The sequence below is a fragment of the Antennarius striatus genome, chromosome 9 (assembly GCF_040054535.1).
Source record: "Antennarius striatus isolate MH-2024 chromosome 9, ASM4005453v1, whole genome shotgun sequence".
Taxonomy (NCBI): Eukaryota; Metazoa; Chordata; class Actinopteri; order Lophiiformes; family Antennariidae; genus Antennarius; species Antennarius striatus.
Window position 1 is genome coordinate 18,688,381 of NC_090784.1, and position 16,741 is coordinate 18,705,121.

General features: G+C 39.6%; 2 protein-coding genes across 3 annotated transcripts; one reads left to right on the forward strand and one right to left on the reverse strand.

Moving 5' to 3' along the window:
- Positions 1-2,165: 2,165 nt before the first annotated feature.
- si:ch211-79k12.1 (uncharacterized protein LOC568891 homolog) lies at positions 2,166-11,106 on the reverse strand. Of its 2 annotated transcripts, XM_068324729.1 has the most exons (8): positions 10,957-11,040; positions 10,368-10,469; positions 10,171-10,292; positions 9,608-9,806; positions 7,587-7,732; positions 5,474-5,618; positions 3,782-3,923; positions 2,166-2,847 (listed from the first exon to the last, which is right to left on the reverse strand). In XM_068324729.1, exons 1-8 carry the CDS (start codon positions 11,006-11,008, stop codon positions 2,760-2,762), a joined length of 996 nt encoding a protein of 331 aa, XP_068180830.1. In that variant the 5' UTR covers positions 11,009-11,040; the 3' UTR covers positions 2,166-2,759. The 2 variants fall into 2 exon arrangements, with proteins under 2 accessions (XP_068180830.1, XP_068180831.1); XM_068324730.1 differs by lacking the exon at positions 10,368-10,469 and having other exon boundaries at positions 10,957-11,106.
- An 883-nt stretch (positions 11,107-11,989) lies between these two features.
- taf12 (TAF12 RNA polymerase II, TATA box binding protein (TBP)-associated factor) lies at positions 11,990-16,727 on the forward strand. The gene is made up of 6 exons (XM_068323119.1): positions 11,990-12,126; positions 12,702-12,923; positions 14,437-14,514; positions 14,827-14,941; positions 15,460-15,548; positions 16,013-16,727. The coding sequence occupies exons 2-6, from the start codon at positions 12,846-12,848 to the stop codon at positions 16,046-16,048; spliced, it is 396 nt and encodes a 131-aa protein (XP_068179220.1). The 5' UTR covers positions 11,990-12,126; positions 12,702-12,845; the 3' UTR covers positions 16,049-16,727.
- Positions 16,728-16,741: the final 14 nt, after the last annotated feature.

Below are 16,741 nucleotides of genomic sequence, written 5' to 3' on the forward strand. Positions count from 1 at the left end.
AGGAAGGAGAGCAGAGCCGGCTTGAGTGTATACGGTTAAACTGTCGTTCAGAATGACAGTAATGGCCCGGAACTAAAACTTGTGCTCCACACCGGCCACAGTTTCTGCTCATCTGTAGTCAGAACCTATTAGGCTTCGCTAAAGGGCCACTTTAACTTTACCCTCATGCTGTGGCCACATTTTGCCCATAATTGTGTTTTCCAGTCAGAGAGTGATGCTCCATTATGAAAATTGTTCCTCTTTCCACATCTCCTTTTTTCCCCCCTACAATCCAGTGTTATGACATGGTTTGGCACATCCATCCAGGATTGACATCTTTTTTGAAAGACTGTATCTTTGGCGCCCCCTAAAGGTAATATTGGGAATAGCAAGTCGAGGATTTCAAGTCTGGTTCAGCCAATCTGTCCTCTCCTGGTTTGTGTGCCTCAAACTGTCAGTAAAATATCAAACCATTATACTAGCATTGATGACTTTTTATAAATCTTATCGACATTTTTTTCGACTGAATTGTGACTGTTTATCCCAGAGTTATATGTGTCCCACTAGTTTCCAAACTGCCATCCCATTTTTCACCGTCAGCTTCTCTTGCAAGTGTTTGTTCCCCTGGTTGGCAGGCGGTTGGCGGTGGCAGCGTGTCCCCCACACCAGATGGGGCATTGTCAGGGAGTAATGAAGGGAAAACACCTGCTTCTCCAACGACTGCCACTCCTTCATTTTCAGCCAATTGACACAGCATATGCAGGAAGCGTGCATGAACCCAAGTGACAATGACAAGAACAGCAGTGGGGGGATAAAACAAGGTTATCAATGCCCAAGGCTTTGATGACTCATTGTATGAGTTTGCCCAGACTAACTACACACATCTATACCCTTGTCCTGTTAGGGCCCTATTTCTACCCTGAAACACCACTTTCACTGCTGTGTATTCTCTGCACGGCTCCTGCCTTCCCCAAAGCTGTTGTCCGGTGGTTTATACATGACACGCTATCAAGGTCAAACTGTCACTGTAAACTAGACTTCCTTACCTCCTAACTGGAGCCCGGTGCCCAGGGGACAGCTCTACTGAGTGAAACTCCTGACAGAAAATCTTGTCTTTTCTGAAACCCCAGGACCATCGCCTGCAAGGGAGAGCACATCGTTTCACTCTCGACTGATTCAAAGGCCAAAAACAAATGGCGCTCATTGGCATTTCACATACAGGAGGGCATCTTAATTTTAAAAAATAAGATTTTCTTCATTTTCCTATCAATCATGAGTTTTAAAACTCGTATTTTAATTGCAGTCTTGATATCTGTTGTCTCTTTATTCTCATGTTCAACCTATGATATGAAATAAGCAGATATTTTTGGGGGGAGTTAGAAAATAAATCCTACTAGTCTGCGAAACGCTCTACAAAAAGGGTGTCTGCAGCAGAGGCAAGCTGCACAGGGTGCCTGAATAATAAGTTTAATAACATTAGCCTGGCTGTGCTCTGTGGTGCATGCACCCGTTAATGGAGTGTCAATGTTAAACTGCCGCTTTCCCCATTATTAACGACGGCCCATGGTCAACCTCACACCAATAATAAACCCCAACCCATCAAATAAAAGCCAAAATAACTTCAATAGACAAGCATAATGAACTTCTTTGTATTATGGGCACGGTTATGGTAATATGCTGATAATTATGGTGGTGTGGCAGGACGTTAAGGTTTCCAAGGCAACAGAGGAGAAAATTAAAAAAGATGAATTTGTTGCCTGTGATATGATTATCTGTGGTTATAGCAGGTGAATCACAACAGACTAAGCTGAACTAGCAGCGACCAATTCTTCCAAGGTTACCCGACTTTATTATTCTCAGCCTGTGGTTTTCAACCTTAGGTATGTTTTTTGTGAGCTGAACTCTCTGAGAATGGCTTTTGTGCTCACAGCCAGATGGGAGGAAAAAAAACAAAAACACAAGCTTGCGCCGTACTTGAGTAAAGGTCATTGCTTCAGAGTAAGGTCCAACGGACTGAAGGGAAAGGTTGGTAAACAAGATGATGCAAGTTTGAGATGGAGATGGATGGAGAAGACGTGTTACCGAGTGTGCAGCTTTTATGAAGTTGTCTGCACTCTCCGACAGCTTTTGTACCTTTAATATAGAACAAATTGAAAAGCAAACAAGAGAACCGCAAACAATATTTTTCTGAAATCCTTTTAATAGCAAACAAATCTAAAGTACAGTAAAAGAAATATTACAGTGCAATGCGCTTGATAGCTTTGACAGTGAGGAGATGAGTTTCTTACAGACGCTTTGAGCTGGTTCAGCTCTTCAAAGGAGGCTCAGAAAGCAAAGAATTACATGTGGAGTCTTTACGGCTCTAGCGGTACACAACTCATCCCGCCTCATTTTGATATGAATGTAGCTCAGCATCTTTTACCCGTCAGAATAAATGAAGTGAAATTGCCCACCTTTTTTATTAAAGATTCATAAGTGCAGCACACACCCACAAGCAAAGCAGCTTTTGTGTATCTAAAGCAATCATTTTCCCTTCAAATTTTTTTTAAAGCATAGCTTGTTACTGGTTTTGATTTTCATTCTCCCCAGCTTCCAAATATCCCTCCGTCTCCATCCTTTCCTCCCATTCTTCTCGTCCAACGTTACCATTCATTACCCCATGCCTTCTCCTCCCTCTTTACGTATCGCTCACTTTCTGCAAACCCACTCCATTTCATCGTCCCCCCACCCCCCCATTCTATTTTCTTCAACACTTTGCATCCTTCCACCTGCCCATGCAGTCACACCAGAGGTTGTTTGTCTCCGCAACTGGAAGGCAAGGACTCCACGCTAGTTTTGTAGATGGGCTTTTTCTGAGAACGATCATCACTGCAGAAAGGGACAGGAGGAAAGACAGAGAAGCAAGATTATCAGTACAATAAACCTCAAGCAGGAACTAGAAATGTATAAGTGAATAAATTATACACCAGATCCATGTGATGGAGCTGCACCTGGCTCTTAACATGAAAGTCTATTTTTTTTTTCTCTTTTTATGCACACATGTCCAGCCCTCATTTTGTAAGGATTAACCATTCTTCAAAGACATCAAATATTCATTTTCTGTGCAGCACATGTGAAAAACAATTTAATGAGCAAGGCTGCATAGGGTCATTTTGCACATTAAAAACAGCAACAGATTTAATGGGACTTCCATTAAATAATTTCTAATGCTTAATATTGAAACAGAGAAATGAAAGCTGATGCAATTAGTCCAGGCTTTTCACAGGTAGAACCACATGACACAGGGAAAGTGATAAAGGTCAAGGATGAGGATGAGTACAAGTCAAACCTACAGGGGTAGACTTCAATACTAAGTATGAATAGCGCCTTTTAAAAAGCACAAGGTTCACATCTGCATGTGTGGAATTGTGTTCTGCAAAAACACCCAGCATACGTGACATGCCAACCCTGTGAAGTGTAAACCAAGGTGCTTGCACCAAAATACATGCTCTAGCTGAAATAGCCTTGGTTCTATCACACGTGACAGAATGAAATATTACAGCAATAACCATATCTGTTATATAAAGTCAAACTGCAGGAGGAGAGACTGCAGGCTGAGTTGAGAAAAATATGAAGGTGGGTCTAAATAAAGTACCGTAAAGAAATTAAAAAACACCCAAACACATATTAACCTGTGGTCGGAGGCGTTTCATCCATCAGATTTTGAAAGTGATTTAAAATGATTGCAGTCTTAAGTGCAAAGTGATTCCTTATCATGAAAGAGAGGCAGACACAAGCATTCACACATGTCACTGATCCTTACATGGGTCCCTTGCTGGTCTTGGCCCGCCTGGCCCTGCGGCACATGAATATAGCCATAATGAAGAGCACCAGGAGAGACACGGCCGCCGCAGAGGTCATCAACACAGCAAATCCATTACTAGACTGGTACCAGGGGGCATTCGCTGTGGGACAAATCAGCCAGACATGAAGGAAAGCATATATCATACAGACTCTGAAATCAGCAGCACGATGAGCTTCCCACCTCCGGGCAAAAACCTGTAAAGGTTGTGGAAAAGCCTCCGAATGAGGAGGGTGTCTGTGGCTCAGATTCTAATACTGCCCCATGATATGTGACACCAATCTTGAAGGGGAAACCAAGATCCTAACTACTGGATTGATCTGAATCTTTCTCTAGCATGGTGGAAAAATGAAGGGGGTGGAGGTGGTGGTGGTGGTGGTGGGGTTCTTCAAATTTGGAAATACTATTTTGACTTTTCTCATACAACTTCAGAGCGACAGAAGTGACACGAAACATTTGCTCACCCTGCCTTCACGAATGAGCAAACATTAGTCCAGCATCTAGAAATTATTATCATTTTAATTAGTACATGTGCTTCACAGAAAACACAGGAGACACCGCGGAGCACAGTGACCAATAAGTCAACTGCAGCGGTAATAAGATAACCCCACCATAATAAATAACATACACTGGCTTAATTGCATTTTTAGAGGTTGCATAATTTAAATGAGTGAAATCGCACAGCTTACTGGTGGGAGAACGGTGTTTAAAAACTGCAGTGCATTAACACAGAGCACTCGTCTCACAGGTCACCGATAAAGATGATGAAGACGGATGAAGTGCCGTAAATTGGATTAGCTGTACGAGTTGTGCTGTAATGAAATTAGCCCTGCATTTGAATGCAATCTGTGAGAAATAACTCAATTTGTCAGATAAAGAAAAAGGCCGTCACTCCAAAAGAAGTTCATCCACAAAAGCTAACGCAACGTATTTGAATTATTATCAGTTGTTAGGATGTGCTGAATACTTCCTGATGATGTTACAAACGCCAGTGAGTGTATCTACAACTAAAAATAGAATTTGGTGCAAATATAATACAGTTTTTAAAAATTAAAAGCAAATGACATGCTCCAAAATGTCATTTTCTATTGGACTATTTCTATTTCTGGTGTTCCTCCACTCTGTTCTTTAGAGACCACTTGTGTTTCCATAAGTATTTCTGTCAAAAGCGAAAAATAAGGTAAATTAATGTATCCTTTTACTATTTACTATTTAATTACTATCCTTTTATTCTTTCAAATAGTTTTTTATTTATTCATTAAAATGTCCCACATCCTTTGGGATCTTATCAACTATGTCGGTTGTTATTTTAGAATCAGGACTACTTTATCTTTTTTTTTTTTGTAAAAATGGCCTTAAAGTTTTATAAGAGCACCATGATCCTTGTTTTTACCATTTTTTGTGTGGATAAATTAGCTAAGATGAATTTCAATGGTCAACAATTTTGTAGTAAATTCAGAGCTTTTAAGGTTTCAGAGTTACAAATGAGCACTACTGCAAAAGCTCATGATGATGCATTGCAAAGACATTTGATTGGATATCTAGGGGATGTTTACAGCTAAATTTCCCAGCATTAAAAAAAAAAAATCCCCAAAACATTCTTTAGAAAAAGGAAGAGAGAATGGTCTGCTGTATAAACAGAAGCTTTCTCACCAGGCAGGACAGTAATTTTGACGGTGCGACTCTTCCTTAGTGATGCGATGGAGGGATGTTCAGCCGTGCAAGTGTACAGTCCTGAATCTGATTCGTCCACGTCTTTTAGCCTGAGCTCAGACTCAGGCAAAATCCAGTCATCACCCTGAGAGAGAAAGACAGAGTCATAGAAGGGTGAGATAAACTTTCAGCAGGCCAGAGAACATTCTTTATTGGCTGGTTTGATAGCAGTTCTAGGATAATTAAAATCAAGCTGAGCTGACAGCAGAGGACAGATGGAGTTAGTGAATACAGACAGATAAATGGGGACTGTAAGACATGACGGGAGAAAAAGGACCACAAAAAGGACAAAAAAGGTTGCCCATCAATAAAATAAAACATGATGGACAGAAACCAAGTGACTGGCAGTGGCAGAGTGATGCTGACAGTACTATCTCCTGGGTGTTTGGTCCTGAGAGAACAACCCTCAAAGTCCCGAATGAAGAGTATTTACCTGAGCAGTAATCCCTATGAATGAACACACATGGGCACAAGTCAATAACCCAGATAACGGCATCATCCGCAAAGAACAATGCCACAACCACACACTGTTAACACAACATTTAATGAGATGGCAAGGGAGAAAGATGAATTGTTGACACAAAAATAGCTGCACTATTATGAGATAGAACCCGACATGGACGGAAACAAATAATAAGCTGAACATGAGGATTGGAAAACAAATGAACGTAGAAGACAGGGCAAAAAAAAAAAAAAGACATTACACCATGCAAATGATTTGGCTCTTGGGAGAGTCAGCTCCTGCCAAGAAAGTCCATTTCAATTTCAATGGATCTGAATTAAGAGGATTTCCCATAAAGGCCAGGTCTGGCCAAAGCAGCATTTTGTATGCAAATCCACTGGCTCCCAGAGCACGCCTGTTTCTGCCTCTGTCCTGCTGTCATCACCGGAGGCCAATGTGCCCACGGCAGCTATCTGTCAAAGTGGCTGATTTTGAGTCCAATGTCTGCCCCATATCTATTAATACCACACACAGGGTGGGTTTACACACAGATCGACAGGCTCGCATTTCATCTCTCCATTTCCTAGAATGTCTCATTCCTTTTCTCCCGAGGTCTTGTGACTTATTTAAACGGAGCGAGAATATTTGATAGGTACAGGTGAACTGTGAGCACCAGACCGGTGAACGATTCCAACTGCATACAATGATGGACCTGCCAGTCAAACTGCCAATAATTACTGTTACCTTTGCCAAGAGTGGTTAGTTAGTTAGTTTGTTTGTTGGTCTGTTGGAAGGATTCGTCAAAAAGTTGTGAATGGATTTTGATAACATTTTTTTTTGGAGGGGCAGGGAATTACTATTGATAAAATAATTTTTAGTTGACACTGAGCTCATCGCCTGCATCCAGAATTTATTTAAAGGATTACAGTATATTAAAGGATTTTTTTTACCCTCAGACTATAGGGACATTAATATGATTCATGATTCTATCATAGTGTATAATGCAAGTCTCATAAGACCTACCACACATCCATTGCATTAAATAAACTAGATCAAGTATATCCAAAAAAAATTTCAAAATTATAAAAGTACAGACTAATCTTGTACTGTATTGTGGTTGAGGTGAATTTGAAGGTGCAGTACATATTTTCACCACTAGGGGAATTTCATTCCCAATACTTCACCTCCCCCTTTTTATAGATTGTTATTGTCACTGTGGCATTTGATGCTGAGATGTCTTAATACCCTTTGGGCAAAGGTCCCCCCCCCCCCCAAATAATTCAATACTGGATAACCAAACACACAAAAAAAAAACATTAAAAATCCATCCACGTAATTGTTTTCAGGTTGACTGGCTCTTGTCCAGACCTCATTAAACTATTAATCCTCTGTAAACGGGCAAGCTGCAATCCCCAGCGAGGGGTGGGCCTAAGCCGAAGGAAGACTGGATGCAAGAACATTGAGAAAATCAGGGACAGAAACAGACGTATACTAAGAAAATTAAAAGGATGCTGGAAGAGAAACTAGGAGAGATCACATTGAAATTGGAGGTGGAGAGCAGAAGCAAGAATGATGAGTATCAGAACACGTAATGGAGGGACTTCCTGTTACCTCTCTGTACCAGGAGTACGTCGGGTCCTCCGATGAACTGGCAAAGCACTGAAGAACAACATCCTCCCCAGATAGCACCCTCAGATCTCGTGGGAGACCAAGGTAGCTGGTGAAGCCCTCCCTGGTCACCGACACCTGTCCCATATCTACACAAAATAGAAAATGTGACAGAAAGATGGAGCATGTTTGAGCATTAATGAAGCAAAACATTTGATGTAGACTGACGTTCCTGAGCAGCTGGTGAAGACATTAAAGTCAATTTGAGCATATAGACTCAAGTATGAAGGTTTCCCAGTGGTACAAGTTGAACAAGCAGTCAATAATAATGATAATAGGCTTCATCTTATCGAAGTCTTCTGGGAGGCAGAGTTGTGAATAATGACTTGTTTTTTCTTCCATCTTTTAAGAAGGCCAATGTCTACCCAGCACCCGGCTTCTCCTTGTCTCCATCTCCTTGGTTCCCTTAGTCCATCCTAATCTTTGCCTCTTATTGATTCCCCCCATGAGGCTGAAGAGCCTATCGAACAGCATCACGGTCGATTTGATGGCTGCTGAGAAGATAGAGGAAGAAGATAATGTGACTAGCGCTACGGAAGTCATATAGCCGAGTACCCCGAACTGATAGTCTTCCACTTGGAGAATGCGTCATCCCAGTTTTTTTTAACGTTTTTTTTATTATTGTTGGAGTTCACAGATGCTGCAGTGTGTGTGAAGGATTTCTGCAGTTGTTTTAGTCTTAGTGTGAATTCTGCTACAGCACCAGATGGATATATCTTAATTTATAAACTATTCATGTATTTCACTGTTTGGAAAAATGTATCCACAACATCTGAAATATGAGGAAGTGTCATCTATTGTGCCACCAAACCTAACCAACTACGCCAAAAGTCCATTCCTTTTTTTGTCAAGTCACTTCTGCATAGACGTAAAACACAGACATTGTGGCTCTTCTTGTAAGTCACATATTTATCCCTCCGGCACACAACACAGGTGGATATAGCGATCACTTTGTCTGTCTGTTTACATGCATTTTTTTATCATAATGTGTTTCTTTCTTTAATGGATGGGGACAGATACCCCATGCATAGATATAGCCATACAATCCCAGCATCACGAGGTTTATGACAAATGCTATTTGTTTTTAAGACCTTTGTATGACAAACAGAATGAAGCAGAGAAATGAAAGAGTACCAGGTGAGGTAAAACAGACATTTCAAACTGTACATCAGAAAATGAGATATGAGGACAATATTTTTTTTGCTGGATTAACCAGGATTTGGCAGCTCCCTCGAGGTTAGGCAGTTCAGAGACTTCCTCATTTCACAGAAAAAGGCTATCTGACAAAGTATGTGTTTTATTTGTATTTGTATGCTATTCTCAGTCTCTATAATCTTGTCATATGGTCACAATTTAAAAATCTATGAATTTAACAAAGTGCAAAATATAGCAGTGATATTTTCTTTTCCTTTTCTCGCTGATGTTCAAGGCCCCCTACAGACAATTGCTTTGACTGTTTTGCTGATATTTTTCTTTACTTTTAAAGCATAAATAATAATTTTTCATTAAACCTGCCAACTTATCGAACGTAGGCAAGAGTCATGCCTCAAGTTACTTACAAATAATACTCATTCTAATATTTTGCATTTCCATGAAAACAATTTGGAGTTGCATTTGGATTTAAACAGCGAGAATGGTTTGTTTCATTTGTTTCATGAATGACTAAGTTTTACCACCACCTGCATTTACACTCACACAGTTTTGATATCACTTTAAATTAACTGTTAACATGAAAAACTTTATAATCATACAAAAAAAAACCCCCAAAAAACAGCTGTGGGGTTAATTTGACCTTTCCTTTTCCTTTTTATTTTCAAATCCCTACAGAAATATCTTTGACCTATTCAGGATACCGACAACATGAAAGATGTGAGCTTTCTTTATCTGGCAAACAGAGGAATCAGTCATTGTTCCACGGTGGCCACTGCACAGCCACTACACACATCAAAACATCAAACACTCACAATGTACTTGGACAGCAAACACCTCGGAGGAGTTGTCTGGAGCAGTCGCATTAGGGGCATCAGACACACAGCGGTAGGGTCCTTCGTAGTACTTTCCAGCTCTGGGGATGGACAGAACCAGACTCTCTGCAGTCTGCTTGATTTGTGCTGAATACCGACACCAGAATCTGTCCCAGAGTGGACGCCAGCTCTTTGTGTACTGCACAGGGAAAGAGAGAGTGGGAGATTGGTCACTGAAGAATCATTGTTATAGTTCGTGAAGATCATAACAGTCTATTATATATACATATGTTACATAATTCAGAGCTAAAATTGAGATCCAGCATAAATCCACATATTTATTGAAGCAAATTCTGGTGGAATATGCGTGGGTTTTATAAAATATTGAGCAGTTAGCTGCTCAGTATGATATTTGTTGAGAGCATTTAATTTCCAAGCATTGCAAATTAAGTCTGGCTGTAATTTTTTTTTACATTCTGAAATGTTTAGTGATATTCTTCTCTCGTAATGGATGATTTTTAAACGATTGGTGTGAAGAGGATCATTTAGTTCCTGTGGCTCACCGTGGAAAAGATCTCAAAATGGACCTGGCTGATGTTGAGATCAGAATCAGAGTACAGACACTCCAGCATCATCTCCTCTCCCTCCAGAACTGGCTCCTTTGGCCCTTTAATGAGCAATCTGGCTGCATGTGGACAGAGATTACATATTTGGGTTATTGATCTCAACATGAACTGGCAGGGAAAAACAGAGTTCCTACCCGAGCGTCGGGACTCTGGCTTCTGTTCTGGAGAGCCTTTTAAAACAACCTCTCCCTCTTCCTGACCTTTTGTCTCAGGCCGCCGATGGAAAGGCGCCATTTCTTCCACAAAGACAACATCACCAGGAACAGGTTATTCTACTTTACTGAAGCTAAAGTCAACGAAAACAATATGTGTTTCTAATATTATGGAACAAGAACAGCCACCATCGCACTGTTTATTTTCTGAATACAGACTGAACCTATAAGAAATTTGTTCAGTCTTTCACTCCCTTGATAATTCAAGGAACATTTCCTGTTTTCGTCTGAGCCTCGTAAAACCACCAGGGGAAACCCATCAGTGTCGTCAAGGAAGATAGAATAAAGTGTTTTCTCCTGAGGACAAACAAGACAGGCGAGCACACACGAACACAAATCCCAGGGCCAGAAACTGGAAATGCGTCAGTGAAAAAAAACAAAAACCAAAAACAAACAGATTAGATCAACATTCGAATATTAAACCGGCAGCTTACAGGTAACACAGAAGAATAGATCATAGTTTTAAAGATATTTTCCTAATAGAAATTGGGGAAATGAAAGAGATATTTACCATAAGTGCCATGAAACAGGACGGCCACAGCAACGAATATAAATGCCTTCATGGCTGTGGAAAACCTTTTGTGGCTCAGAACAATCGGTCTTACGCAGCTTGTACTGTATTCGGAAATGAAAGTAAAGTCACTGCCTTTAAAGCGTGGAGGTGTGGTTTACAAACCTGATACACCAGAAACTCAACTCAAAATAGCCAGAAAGTGTAAAGGCCCAAGGAAAGTTCAAACATGGTACAACAAATAAATTACTAAACAAGCTTTATACCCAGATTCTCTCTTACAGAGGTATATTTTACGCATGGAATATTGCACACGTCTGTCCGTGACGGATGCCTAAATGATTAGATTTAAGCGCGTCATTTGTCACTGAGAAGAGACGCGTCTCACTCAGAGCTCGCTGCTGTTTGCGAGGAATCAAAATTTGAAGCGCGTCTTGATCGGACGACGTGAAAGGTAACGCCGAACAAGCAAACATTTCATGCTTCATTTGGCACGGCCTTTACTTTTATTATCTGTTAAATAAAGCCCAACCGACGACAGTGATCAAATAAATTGAAGCCCGTCCAAGAGTCTCTTAGCTGTAGACAACACAGACTTTAAATGCTTGCAGCGTCAGCGCTTTAAATTGACGCGCAAAATGTTAATTTTTCACTTTCAATATGACGTCTTTGCGCATTCAGAAAAGGATAATGCAAGTTAGTAAATATTAGGGTTTTTTTTTTGCTAAAATAACTTAAAAAATAGTGCATGAATCATAACCAAATAACTATACTGTATTAGGCTGCAATCTTCAAAAACAATTTATTTGACAATGACACAAAAATCAGTGTCATCAACAGCTGTTTTGACAAACATTACAAAAGATAAAGCCATACACAACACGGAGAAAAGATTTGAGAGTAAACATTGTTTTTTTTAAAGAATAATACAGAACATGGGTTCCAGGTTATTGAATCGTGCTGTAGTTCTAAAAATATCCAGTAGATGGCAGAATATAATGATACGTTACCACCGGAAATAGACGATATTAAAGCGGAAGTAGTACACAGATTTCATCGCCGATGTTCTCGGTTGTGCTGTGTCAATTTTAAGCAGGTTTTCGTTATTCATATCAAACTTTGCCGTCACAAGGATCGTGAAACATGGACAGATAGTGTTTATTTATTTGGGTAAGTTGGCGTTTTTTTGCAGAACTCTAGAATGCATCCTGTGTAGTAACGCGCCATTAGATTAGCTACCGATGTTAGCCAGAGTGGCTAAATTCAAAGGTTGCTGCTAATTGTTTTTAGCACGTAACAGTATTTTAGGTCGAAATGTTGTGTGTTTGTTTTAATTGGTGAACATTCCCAGCTACTCGGCAGTTTTATTTTACGAGTGCGGTGTTATTGCTCCACTTGTGCAGTACATTTAGTTGCGCCTATACCGTTGTTGTAACGGCAGATTTTATATTTGCGTTTTGTAGCCATGCTATTCTTAACTGTTATAGATAGCCTTCTGAATTGAACCGTTGACGTATAATTACGCTGTGGTGTAAATTAAACAACACCGAAAGCGTACAAAAATCAAAATGAATAGAAATTAAAAAGAAATGGAAATAAACACCATGTCCAATGCTATACAGTAAACTGAAAAAAATCAACAAGACTCAAAGCACCAGTTTACACTGTCATCATAAAAGATCTGCTTCCAGATTTATCCACCTTTTGTGATACCAACTTGTCTAATTGATGACTATTTTCTACAGATTTTCGGACCTGGTCCTTGCAAACATAATACATCCGTTCCCATTTTGGACCGTCACTTAGAACTGTGACACATACACACACACACAAGCAAAAAACATCCTCTGAAACTCCAGAGTCCCTCCACTTGTTCTGTTGCTACCAGCATGGCGAACAGCACCACAACAACAATGAAGGTTCTGCAGCCTGGCCCTGCTGGCAGAAGCAGTCCAGAGGGATCACAGGTCAGTCCAGCTTTTCATCCTTAAATGAGTGGCTGTATACAGAAATGAGTTTAAACAAAACAAAAAAATACCCATTTTGCATATTTTACATAAATTTTGCTCATACAAGTCTTGTATCATTTTTGAAATGGACAAAGTTGTGCATTACTTGACAAGATTGTCTACTATATGCCTCCCCACTGCTGGTGTCCCAGTATTAATGACACCATCAATCTTTTAGCAAGAATAAGTAATTCTTTTAAAGAACCACTGTTCATGTGCATTACTGAAACACCATAAAGAACGACTCAGCAGATTAACCCAGGTGATGTGGCTCATGCTCATGACACCCATTATTAAACAAAGGCCTGGTGAAACTCAAATTTCAACGACCCTTCTTTGGCACTCCCTGACAACCCCATCAACCTTCGTGGGCACCCAGACAGGTTTCGACTATGGTTGTTGGAATGCGAATATCACTGACCACACCCCACAGATATAATAAGCTGGGACAAGACTAACCAACACTAGAACTGAAGAAGCCTCTTGGATGAGCGATGACAAGTCTTCAAGAAACTTTCTTTAAATCTTCTTAAAGTCCAATGATTTAAACAAGTTTAGATATGACAAAATGCCATTATGAAAATTTTGGTGTCATTCTTAATCCACGTATGCCAAAGTAATTCTTGGCATTGGATCTGAATAGAGGCAATCTGGTGACTGTTCAAACGTTGAATCAGGTGACTTGATAATTTTGATGACATCAGAAGAGTCTCAGTGTCTGTACTGGCCACCAATCAGAGCAGAGCTCCTGAGTGAGAGCTGAAATGTCTTCGAACCCAGTTGCTTCATATTCAACCTTCAAACAGTTATTTGTATAGCAGCAGAACAAACATTTACAAAGTGGTTTGACAAAGCAAAAGATGTTACATGGTCATAGCAGGAACCTTAAAATCATACTTCTAATTTTCATTTATTGAGTTTATGAATTAATGAGTTTATTGATAACAGGGACCCTGTGGAAAAGCATAAGTCTGAAAGAATTGTTTTGAATCAAATTTAGCTACCAAGTAATTTTCTGCAGACAAGATAAGACCCAACAAATCTAAGACGGTGATGACAGATTTGCAAACAAAAAGAGTATATATCGGGTGATGTCCAAAAGTCCAAATAATAGTCAACGAATGATGAAAGACAATGAAGACAACTATTAGCAATAAAACAAGAGTACAGAGTATCTTTTAGTATAGCAAAGTTGAAATATTCTCCTTAAGAAGTGATTAGAGGTCAATGATAATGCGAAACTCCTTTAGTTGGAATGGTCGTTCCAAAGCCGAGGCATTCTGACCCAGCTTGTCCCCTTTAGATTTGAGCCCAGCTCAGGGTTACTAGATGACTGATAATGGGTTGTCAGTTCTGCTGCATTTCTCAGTCATGATCAAGATACGCTTTTAAATGTGAGAAGAAAAATCTCAAAATTCAATCCTATAATAAACAAAGAGTCTGTAATAAAATAATTCTGGTTCCTATCCAGGTGCTCAGTAAGAAGAAGTTGCAGGACCTGGTGAGAGAAATCGATCCGAACGAGCAGCTGGATGAGGATGTCGAGGAGGTCTGTCAGACCTTTTATGTGCACTTTTAAAAATGAAGTCTTTTTTTCTTTTGCTGTTTGTCAAGTGTTGCATAAATGTAAGCAGCATTGGAATTTTTGGTTTGAAATAAGCATTACTTGCCTCTTGTTTTTGTTCCTTTAAAGCGGTTCCCAACCAATGCCACATCCATCATTTAGAAATCTAAATCTATTTAAAGTCTGGCTGCATATGGTGTGAGCAGCTGAAAACATGAAGGACTTTCCAGCCATTGTGGGATGTTGCTTCTTTTATCTGCACAGTTCTTGATTTTAATAATTTCTATCTCTTTGCAGATGCTTTTACAAATTGCAGATGACTTTATAGAGAGTGTGGTGACAGCAGCTTGTCAACTGGCACGTCATCGCAAGTCCAATACCTTGGAGGTGAAAGATGTTCAATTGCATCTTGGTAAGTTGTTGGTGACTTTTTTTTTCTTTTGGATAATTTTTAAAAATATACCGATTTAATGCATGAATCATTTCTATCTTCAACTAAAGTGTTGCTGTATCAATGCTTGCTATAATGATATATGTGTTAAAGTATCAGTTAGTTGGTCTTAATCCTAAACTTGATATAGTTTGTCAATTTTTGACATCACAAAAAGATTTTGGCCATTAAGGAACAATTCATGTGTGCAATTATCTTGTGATCATTATTCTAGGCCATAAATCACAAACAAAGATTGTGAAAATACCTCAGAATCAGTTGGATATAGAATTGGTGACAGTATTTCTGGCTGACTACCATGAAACTGTTTTGATATGCGACTCTGGATAAGACATCATGTAAACTGTAACTGGCTGAGACAGATGACGGTGTTGTGGCATTTCAAGCTGGAAATGAGATGGAAAGTAGATTTTAGGAGTGCTCTGGATATGTTCTGGGAGCATATCCGTCTTGTTGAACTCATGTATTACTTTTCTCAGAGCGCCAATGGAACATGTGGATTCCTGGTTACGGCTCAGAGGAGATCCGGCCATTCAAAAAGGCTTGTACCACAGAAGCTCATAAACAGGTGAGAGATAGAGGGTCTTGTTTCTGTGGATGATAGAATATTCATCTGTATTAGATACACAAGAAGAATGACTACGGTCCATTATTTATGCAGACCTTCCAACCGTGACGCATTTTTAGTAGCAGCTACGCATTTGGACTGTAAAGTATGCTGATGCAAGTTCTCTCTGAAAAGGAAGCACATTTGACTGAGTCTGTTGCTTTTATCACCTTTGCGAGAGTAAAGTATGTGGAGGAGGAAAGCTGAAACTGGTTTTGTCCTGGATGACTTGTGTGTCGAATAATTTGATTTGGCAGGGAGTGGGTAAATGTATTATGTGGAACAGAGAGAAAACGTGGACTCAGCATTACTGTTATACTACTGTTCTACTCCAAGGTTGCCACGTCTACTGATGTTGTTTTTTATCAATGCTTTATTGTTAAGAATCACATTAGTCTAACTGTTCCTCTTTGCTTTCATTTCAGAGAATGGCGCTAATCCGCAAGACAACCAAAAAGTAGCAAGAGTATGCTAACACGTCGCACCCGCTCTTTGTATTGTCTCTTGTTCTTTTTTTCTTTCTTTCTTTTTTTAACTCACGTTTTTGGACTAATGAAGATGAAAAAGAGGTTTATGTTAGGTGTTTTTATTTCTTTATTTCTCCATTTGATGGTGTTTTCTTTGTCATGGCTCCCCAGGGTTTCAGTGTCTCACCGGTGCCGTCACACAGCAATGCAATTCTTGTCTTTGATTCATTCTGTTGCCAAAAAGCTAAACCTGGCAAAAATCTTTATTCATCACATTTTTTGAAACAAACACAGACTGGAATACTTCGTTTGGATTACGACCACTGCTGTATCCAGTTTACCTTTTGATACTAGATCATCTGAATGTGAATGCTACCGATACATCTGTCTCTTTTGAAATTGATGCCTGTTGTCATCCTCTCAAGAATAGATAATCATAAGCATTGACCAATGTCAGACATTAAGGCCCCCTTGTTTATCCACTTTATTCTTGCAATGCTGTTGAAAACTTTTCTTTTTAAATCAATAGATGGTCTGTACCAGATTTGTTCTCCAGATAGTGGCCATAAAGAAGCCACAGATAGTTTGTCTCTGTTGTTAGACATGTCTGTGCCGTTCTGTATTGTTAATGAATGTGGTAGGCTTTATTACATTAATACATTAATTTCAACTATCAACGTGTCATTT

What these genes read in the sequence shown, in the direction of transcription:
- si:ch211-79k12.1 (XM_068324729.1), bottom strand. Translation starts at nt 11,008, where the DNA reads ATGAAGGCATTTATATTCGTTGCTGTGGCCGTCCTGTTTCATGGCACT. An exon ending in CAAAATTACTGTCCTGCCTG is followed by an intron (nt 3,924 to 5,473) that starts GTGAGAAAGCTT and finishes TTTGTCCCACAG; the next exon opens with CGAATGCCCCCTGGTACCAG. An exon ending in AAGACCAGCAAGGGACCCAT is followed by an intron (nt 2,848 to 3,781) that starts GTAAGGATCAGT and finishes CCCTTTCTGCAG; the next exon opens with TGATGATCGTTCTCAGAAAA.
- taf12 (XM_068323119.1), top strand. Translation starts at nt 12,846, where the DNA reads ATGGCGAACAGCACCACAACAACAATGAAGGTTCTGCAGCCTGGCCCT. An exon ending in GCAGTCCAGAGGGATCACAG is followed by an intron (nt 12,924 to 14,436) that starts GTCAGTCCAGCT and finishes GTTCCTATCCAG; the next exon opens with GTGCTCAGTAAGAAGAAGTT. An exon ending in CCACAGAAGCTCATAAACAG is followed by an intron (nt 15,549 to 16,012) that starts GTGAGAGATAGA and finishes CTTTCATTTCAG; the next exon opens with AGAATGGCGCTAATCCGCAA.